General features: G+C 55.8%; 1 protein-coding gene across 1 annotated transcript in view; it reads right to left on the minus strand.

Moving 5' to 3' along the window:
* The window catches only part of ADCK5 (aarF domain containing kinase 5), a 72,489-nt gene extending 67,750 nt beyond the window's left edge, over window positions 1-4,739 (minus strand). Inside the window, exons 1-2 of the mRNA XM_069732114.1 lie at window positions 4,601-4,739; window positions 1,335-1,408 (exon numbers count right to left, since the gene is read on the minus strand). Of these exons, the coding sequence (XP_069588215.1) occupies window positions 1,335-1,408; window positions 4,601-4,615 (89 nt within the window). The 5' untranslated portion in view covers window positions 4,616-4,739. The remainder of the gene's footprint in view (window positions 1-1,334; window positions 1,409-4,600) is intronic.
* Window positions 4,740-9,117: the final 4,378 nt, after the last annotated feature.

A 9,117-nucleotide genomic window follows, 5' to 3' on the forward strand; every position in this document is an offset into this window, starting at 1 on the left:
AGCGCGGACTAAGAGTGGAGCGAGAAGAGACGGGCGGGGGGTCTCCCGAGTGCGAGAAGAGACGGGCGGGGGGTCTCCCGAGTGCGAGAAGAGACGGGCGGGGGGTCTCCCGAGTGCGAGAAGAGACGGGCGGGGGGTCTCCCGAGTGCGAGAAGAGACGGGCGGGGGGTCTCCCGAGTGCGAGAAGAGACGGGCGGGGGGTCTCCCGAGTGCGAGAAGAGACGGGCGGGGGGTCTCCCGAGTGCGAGAAGAGACGGGCGGGGGGTCTCCCGAGTGCGAGAAGAGACGGGCGGGGGGTCTCCCGAGTGCGAGAAGAGACGGGCGGGGGGTCTCCCGAGTGCGAGAAGAGACGGGCGGGGGGTCTCCCGAGTGCGAGAAGAGACGGGCGGGGGGTCTCCCGAGTGCGAGAAGAGACGGGCGGGGGGTCTCCCGAGTGCGAGAAGAGACGGGCGGGGGGTCTCCCGAGTGCGAGAAGAGACGGGCGGGGGGTCTCCCGAGTGCGAGAAGAGACGGGCGGGGGGTCTCCCGAGTGCGAGAAGAGACGGGCGGGGGGTCTCCCGAGTGCGAGAAGAGACGGGCGGGGGGTCTCCCGAGTGCGAGAAGAGACGGGCGGGGGGTCTCCCGAGTGCGAGAAGAGACGGGCGGGGGGTCTCCCGAGTGCGAGAAGAGACGGGCGGGGGGTCTCCCGAGTGCGAGAAGAGACGGGCGGGGGGTCTCCCGAGTGCGAGAAGAGACGGGCGGGGGGTCTCCCGAGTGCGAGAAGAGACGGGCGGGGGGTCTCCCGAGTGCGAGAAGAGACGGGCGGGGGGTCTCCCGAGTGCGAGAAGAGACGGGCGGGGGGTCTCCCGAGTGCGAGAAGAGACGGGCGGGGGGTCTCCCGAGTGCGAGAAGAGACGGGCGGGGGGTCTCCCGAGTGCGAGAAGAGACGGGCGGGGGGTCTCCCGAGTGCGAGAAGAGACGGGCGGGGGGTCTCCCGAGTGCGAGAAGAGACGGGCGGGGGGTCTCCCGAGTGCGAGAAGAGACGGGCGGGGGGTCTCCCGAGTGCGAGAAGAGACGGGCGGGGGGGTCTCCCGAGTGCGAGAAGAGACGGGCGGGGGGTCTCCCGAGTGCGAGAAGAGACGGGCGGGGGGTCTCCCGAGTGCGAGAAGAGACGGGCGGGGGGTCTCCCGAGTGCGAGAAGAGACAGGCAGGGGGGGTCTCCTGAGTGCAAGGAGATGGGCAGGGGGTCTCCTGAGAGCTCTGTACTCGGGGAGAGGTTGTGGGCAGGGGGTCTTGAATAGACGGCCATGAGGCACACAATATATAAGCCCCCCGTCTGTGTGGTGGTCTCTTACCCTGGTGTCTGGGTGCAGAGTCTCCTCATGGTCAGACATCTCAGCAGAGTTCTGTGAAATCCACATAAAGGAAGCTGCCGAAAGAAACACATTAGACCGTGAAAACCACCGTGGAGGCACTAAAGCCAGGACCCTCCACCCCCGCAGAGGCACTAAAGCCAGGACCCTCCACCCCCGCAGAGGCACTAAAGCCAGGACCCTCCACCCCCGCAGAGGCACTAAAGCCAGGACCCTCCACCCCCGCAGAGGCACTAAAGCCAGGACCCTCCACCCCCGCAGAGGCACTAAAGCCAGGACCCTCCACCCCCGCAGAGGCACTAAAGCCAGGACCCTCCACCCCCGCAGAGGCACTAAAGCCAGGACCCTCCACCCCCGCAGAGGTACTAAAGCCAGGACCCTCCACCCCCGCAGAAGCACTAAAGCCAGGACCCTCCACCCCCGCGGAGGTTTTCTGCCTCCGCATCCTCCACCCCTGCTGAGGCTGTGTGTTAGGCGGTCTCTGCCTCTGTCCCGGTCTCTCTGTGTGTGCAAGCCAGTTTCTGCCCCGGTCTGTGAGTGTGTGAGCCAGCCTCTGCCCCGCTCTCGGCCTCTGCCCCGCTCTCGGCCTCTGCCCCGCTCTCGGCCCCGCTCTCGGCCTCTGCCCCGGTCTCTGCCCCGCTCTCGGCCTCTGCCCCTGCCCCGCTCTCGGCCTCTGCCCCTGCCCCGCTCTCGGCCTCTGCCCCGGTCTCTGTCTCTGCCCCGCTCTCAGCCTCTGTCCCAGCCTCTGCCCCGGTCTCTGTCTCTGCCCCGGTCTCAGCCTCTGCCCCTGCCCCGCTCTCAGCCTCTGCCCCGGTCTCAGCCTCTGTCTCTGCCCCGCTCTCAGCCTCTGTCCCAGCCTCTGCCCCGGTCTCTGTCTCTGCCCCGGTCTCAGCCTCTGCCCCTGTCTCGGTCTCTGCCTCTGCTCCGGTCTCAGCCCCGGTCTCAGCCTCTGTCTCAGCCTCTGCTCCGGTCTCAGCCTCTGTCCCAGCCTCTGCCCCGGTCTCGGTCTCAGCCTCTGCTCCGGTCTCAGCCTCTGTCCCAGCCTCTGCCCCGGTCTCTGTCTCTGCCCCGGTCTCAGCCTCTGTCCCGTCCTCTGCCCCTGTCTCCGTCTCTGCCTCTGCTCCGGTCTCTGCCCCGGTCTCTGCCTCTGTCTCTGCCCCGCTCTCAGCCTCTGTCCCAGCCTCTGCCCCTGTCTCTGTCCCGGTCTGAGTCTCTGTCTCTGCCCCGTCCTCTGTCTCTGTCCCGGTCTCTGTCTCTGCCCCGGTCTCTGCCCCGGTCTCAGCCTCTGTCCCGTCCTCTGCCTCTGCTCCGGTCTCAGCCTCTGCCCCGGTCTCTGCCCCGGTCTCTGCCTCTGTCCCGGTCTCAGCCTCTGCCCCGGTCTCAGCCTCTGCCCCGTCCTCTGTCTCTGCCCCAGTCTTAGCCTCTGTCTCTGCCCCTGTCCCGGTCTCAGCCTCTGTCCCGGCCTCTGCCTCTGTCTGTCTCTCCCCCGGTCTCGGCCTCTGTCTCGGCCTCTGTCTCGGCCTCTGTCTCGGCCTCTGTCTCGGCCTCTGTCTCGGCCTCTGTCTCGGCCTCTGTCTCGGCCTCTGTCTCGGCCTCTGTCTCGGCCTCTGTCTCGGCCTCTCCCCCGGTCTCTGCCTCTGTCTGTCTCTCCCCCGATCTCGGCCCCTGTCCCGGTCTCTGCCTCTGTCCCGGTCTCGGCCCCTGTCCCGGCCTCTGCCTCTCCCCCGGTCTCTGCCCCTGTCCCGGCCTCAGCCTCTGTCCCGGCCTCAGCCTCTGTCCCGACCTCAGCCTCTGTCCCGACCTCAGCCTCTGTCCCGACCTCAGCCTCTGTCCCGACCTCAGCCTCTGTCCCGGCCTCTGTCTCTCCCCCGGTCTCGGCCTCTGTCCCGGTCTCTGCCCCTGTCCCGGCCTCAGCCCCTGTCCCGGCCTCAGCCCCTGTCCCGGCCTCAGCCTCTGCCCCGGTCTCAGCCTCTGCCCCGGTCTCAGCCTCTGCCCCGGCCTCTGCCTCTGTCCCGGCCTCTGTCCCGGCCTCTGCCTGTCTCTCCCCCAGTCTCGGCCTCTGTCCCGGCCTCTGTCTCTCCCCCGGTCTCAGCCTCTGCCCCTGTCTCAGCCTCTGTCCCGGTCTCTGCCCCGGTCTCTGTGTCTGTCCCGGTCTCAGCCTCTGTCCCGGTCTCTGCCCCGGTCTGTGCCTCTGTCCCGGCCTCTGTCTCTGTCTGTCTCTGTCCCGGTCTCAGCCTCTGTCCCGGTCTCTCCCCCGGTCTCAGCCTCTGCCCCTGTCTCAGTCTCTGTCCCGGTCTCTCCCCCGGTCTCAGCCTCTGCCCCTGTCTCAGTCTCTGTCCTGGTCTCAGCCTCTGTCCCGGTCTCTCCCCCGGTCTCAGCCTCTGCCCCTGTCTCAGTCTCTGTCCCGGTCTCTCCCCCGGTCTCAGCCTCTGCCCCTGTCTCAGTCTCTGTCCTGGTCTCAGCCTCTGCCCCTGTCTCAGTCTCTGTCCCGGTCTCTCCCCCGGTCTCAGCCTCTGCCCCGGTCTCTGTGTCTGTCCCGGTCTCAGCCTCTGTCCCGGTCTCTGCCCCGGTCTGTGCCTCTGTCCCGGCCTCTGTCTCTGTCTGTCTCTGTCCCGGTCTCAGCCTCTGTCCCGGTCTCTCCCCCGGTCTCAGCCTCTGCCCCTGTCTCAGTCTCTGTCCTGGTCTCAGCCTCTGTCCCGGTCTCTCCCCCGGTCTCAGCCTCTGCCCCTGTCTCAGTCTCTGTCCCGGTCTCTCCCCCGGTCTCAGCCTCTGCCCCTGTCTCAGTCTCTGTCCCGGTCTCTCCCCCGGTCTCAGCCTCTGCCCCTGTCTCAGTCTCTGTCCTGGTCTCAGCCTCTGTCCCGGTCTCTGCCCCGGTCTGTGCCTCTGTCCCGGTCTCTGTGTCTGTCCCGGTCTGAGCCTCTGTCCCGGCCTCTGTGTCTCCCCCGGTCTCGGTCTCCGGTCTCCGCCTCTTCCCCGGTCTCAGCCTCTGCCTCTTCCCCTGTCTCGGCCTCTGTCTCTGTCCCGGTCTCTCCCCCGGTCTCAGCCTCTGTCTCTGTCCCGGTCTGTGCCTCTGTCCCGGCCTCTGTGTCTCCCCCGGTCTCAGCCTCTGTCTCTGTCCCGGTCTCTCCCCCGGTCTCAGCCTCTGTCCCGGTCTCAGCCTCTTCCCCGGTCTCAGCCTCTGCCTCTTCCCCTGTCCCGTCCTCTGCTCCGGTCTGAGCCTCTGCCCCGTCCTCTGTGTCTGCACTCACCGGTGTCGGGATCATCTCTGTCTCTGTCTGAAGCTTCTGGTCACGTGACTGCTCAAACGCTCACTGGCAAGCCACGCCCCCTGTCCGTTATTGGTCGAACGCTACAAACAGAAACCAGCTGACCTCTGCTGACCACGTGATCTCTGTGACACCATGGAGACGATGAAGCGGCGGGAAAGATGGAGCTGAGGTAAATAATGACTGAGGAGTCGCGGTGACCCCGGAGCGTCCGGGCTGGAGGCGGCCATGGGAGGTGGAGCGGCCGGGCTGGAGGCGGCCATGGGAGGTGGAGCGGCCGGGACGACCCTTCATCCTGAGCGGTGGGAACGCTGTGCGCCGGCCGCGGTGGTGACAGGAGCAGGCGCCACCTCCATGGTGTCAGCTCTTATTCCACCAGCAGGCGGCGCTCATATGTCAGCATGGCTTTCCTCGTTCCGGGCAGCAGGCGGCGCTGTCACCTTTCCTCACTGCTGTTACCTGGACGGGACCCTGTGCAGGGCCGAGGATGGAATGTTCCCCTCGGGCAATAGCGAAGGGGGCTACTGCGTGTGGGTGTGCCATCGGAGGAGCTCTGTATATAGTGTCAATGTACAGGTAATACGGTGCTCACCGGTGACATTATACATAGGAGCTCTGTATATAGTGTACAGGTAATACAGTGATCACCGGTGACATTATACACAGGAGCTCTGTATATAGTGTACAGGTAATATGGTGATCACCGGTGACATTATACACAGGAGCTCTGTATGTAGTGTACAGGTAATACAGTGATCACCAGTGACATTATACACAGGAGCCCTGTATATAGTGTACAGGTAATATGGTGATCACCAGTGACATTATATACAGGTGCTCCGTATATAGTGTCAGTGTACGGGTAATACAGTGATCACCAGTGACATTATACACAGGAGCTCTGTATGTAGTGTACAGGTAATACGGTGATCACCAGTGACATTATACACAGGAGCTCTGTATGTAGTGTACAGGTAATACGGTGATCACCAGTGACATTATACACAGGAGTTCTGTATATAGTGTACAGGTAATACAGTGATCACCGGTGACATTATACACAGGAGTTCTGTATATAGTGTACAGGTAATATGGTGATCACCAGTGACATTATGCACAGGAGTTCTGTATATAGTGTACAGGTAATATGGTGATCACCAGTGACATTATGCACAGGAGCTCTGTATATAGTGTACAGGTAATACAGTGATCACCAGTGACATACACAGGAGCTCTGTATATAGTGTACAGGTAATATGGTGATCACCAGTGACATTATACACAGGAGCTCTGTATATAGTGTACAGGTAATACAGGGATCACCAGTGACATACATAGGAGCTCTGTATATAGTGTACAGATAATAAGGTGATCACCAGTGACATTATACACAGGAGCTCTGTATATAGTGTACAGGTAATACAGTGATCACTGGTGACATTATACACAGGAGCTCTGTATATAGTGTACAGGTAATATGGTGATCACCAGTGACATTATACACAGGAGCTCTGTATATAGTGTACAGGTAATACAGTGATCACCGGTGACATTATACACAGGAGCTCTGTATATACATAGTAACATAGTTAGTAAGGCCGAAAAAAGACATTTGTCCATCCAGTTCAGCCTATATTCCATCATAATAAATCCCCAGATCTACGTCCTTCTACAGAACCTAATTGTATGATACAATATTGTTCTGCTCCAGGAAGACATCCAGGCCTCTCTTGAACCCCTCGACTGAGTTCGCCATCACCACCTCCTCAGGCAAGCAATTCCAGATTCTCACTGCCCTAACAGTAAAGAATCCTCTTCTATGTTGGTGGAAAAACCTTCTCTCCTCCAGACGCAAAGAATGCCCCCTTGTGCCCGTCACCTTCCTTGGTATAAACAGATCCTCAGCGAGATATTTGTATTGTCCCCTTATATACTTATACATGGTTATTAGATCGCCCCTCAGTCGTCTTTTTTCTAGACTAAATAATCCTAATTTCGCTAATCTATCTGGGTATTGTAGTTCTCCCATCCCCTTTATTACTTTTGTTGCCCTCCTTTGTACTCTCTCTAGTTCCATTATATCCTTCCTGAGCACCGGTGCCCAAAACTGGACACAGTACTCCATGTGCGGTCTAACTAGGGATTTGTACAGAGGCAGTATAATGCTCTCATCATGTGTATCCAGACCTCTTTTAATGCACCCCATGATCCTGTTTGCCTTGGCAGCTGCTGCCTGGCACTGGCTGCTCCAGGTAAGTTTATCATTAACTAGGATCCCCAAGTCCTTCTCCCTGTCAGATTTACCCAGTGGTTTCCCATTCAGTGTGTAATGGTGATATTGATTCCCTCTTCCCATGTGTATAACCTTACATTTATCATTGTTAAACCTCATCTGCCACCTTTCAGCCCAAGTTTCCAACTTATCCAGATCCATCTGTAGCAGAATACTATCTTCTCTTGTATTAACTGCTTTACATAGTTTTGTATCATCTGCAAATATCGATATTTTACTGTGTAAACCTTCTACCAGATCATTAATGAATATGTTGAAGAGAACAGGTCCCAATACTGACCCCTGCGGTACCCCACTGGTCACAGCGACCCAGTTAGAGACTATACCATTTATAACCACCCTCTGCTTTCTATCACTAAGCCAGTTACTAACCCATTTACACACATTTTCCCCCAGACCAAGCATTCTCATTTTGTGTACCAACCTCTTGTGCGGCACGGTATCAAACGCTTTGGAAAAATCGAGATATACCACGTCCAATGACTCACCGTGGTCCAGTCTATAGCTTACCTCTTCATAAAAACTGATTAGATTGGTTTGACAGGAGCGATTTCTCATAAACCCATGCTGATATGGAGTTAAACAGTTATTCTCATTGAGATAATCCAGAATAACATCCCTCAGAAACCCTTCAAATATTTTACCAACAATAGAGGTTAGACTTACTGGCCTATAATTTCCAGGTTCACTTTTAGAGCCCTTTTTGAATATTGGCACCACATTTGCTATGCGCCAGTCCTGCGGAACAGACCCCGTCGCTATAGAGTCACTAAAAATAAGAAATAATGGTTTATCTATTACATTACTTAGTTCTCTTAGTACTCGTGGGTGTATGCCATCCGGACCCGGAGATTTATCTATTTTAATCTTATTTAGCCGGTTTCGCACCTCTTCTTGGGTTAGATTGGTGACCCTTAATATAGGGTTTTCATTGTTTCTTGGGATTTCACCTAGCATTTCATTTTCCACCGTGAATACCGTGGAGAAGAAGGTGTTTAATATGTTAGCTTTTTCCTCGTCATCTACAACCATTCTTTCCTCACTATTTTTTAAGGGGCCTACATTTTCAGTTTTTATTCTTTTACTATTGATATAGTTGAAGAACAGTTTGGGATTAGTTTTACTCTCCTTAGCAATGTGCTTCTCTGTTTCCTTTTTGGCAGCTTTAATTAGTTTTTTAGATAAAGTATTTTTCTCCCTATAGTTTTTTAGAGCTTCAATGGTGCCATCCTGCTTTAGTAGTGCAAATGCTTTCTTTTTACTGTTAATTGCCTGTCTTACTTCTTTGTTTAGCCACATTGGGTTTTTCCTATTTCTAGTCCTTTTATTCCCACAAGGTATAAACCGCTTACACTGCCTATTTAGGATGTTCTTAAACATTTCCCATTTATTATCTGTATTCTTATTTCTGAGGATATTGTCCCAGTCTACCAGATTAAGGGCATCTCTAAGCTGGTCAAACTTTGCCTTCCTAAAGTTCAGTGTTTTTGTGACTCCCTGACAAGTCCCCCTAGTGAAAGACAGGTGAAACTGCACAATATTGTGGTCGCTATTTCCTAAATGCCCAACCACCTGCAGATTTGTTATTCTGTCAGGTCTATTAGATAGTATTAGGTCTAAAAGTGCTGCTCCTCTGGTTGGATTCTGCACCAATTGTGAAAGATAATTTTTCTTGGTTATTAGCAGAAACCTGTTGCCTTTATGGGTTTCACAGGTTTCTGTTTCCCAGTTAATATCCGGGTAGTTAAAGTCCCCCATAACCAGGACCTCATTATGGGTTGCAGCTTCATCTATCTGCTTTAGAAGTAGACTTTCCATGGTTTCTGTTATATTTGGGGGTTTGTAACAGACCCCAATGAGAATTTTGTTACCATTTTTCCCTCCATGAATTTCAACCCATATGGACTCGACATCTTCATTCCCTTCGCTAATATCCTCCCTTAAAGTGGACTTTAGACAAGACTTTACATAGAGACAAACCCCTCCTCCTCTCCGATTTTTACGATCCTTTCTAAACAGACTGTAACCCTGTAAGTTAACTGCCCAGTCATAGCTTTCATCTAACCATGTCTCGGTTATTCCCACTATGTCAAAGTTACCTGTAGATATTTCTGCTTCTAGTTCTTCCATCTTGTTTGTCAGGCTTCTGGCGTTTGCGAGCATGCAGTTTAGAGGATTTTGTTTTGTTCCAATCTCCTCACTGTGG

The sequence above is a fragment of the Ranitomeya imitator genome, chromosome 6 (genome assembly GCF_032444005.1).
Source record: "Ranitomeya imitator isolate aRanImi1 chromosome 6, aRanImi1.pri, whole genome shotgun sequence".
Taxonomy (NCBI): Eukaryota; Metazoa; Chordata; class Amphibia; order Anura; family Dendrobatidae; genus Ranitomeya; species Ranitomeya imitator.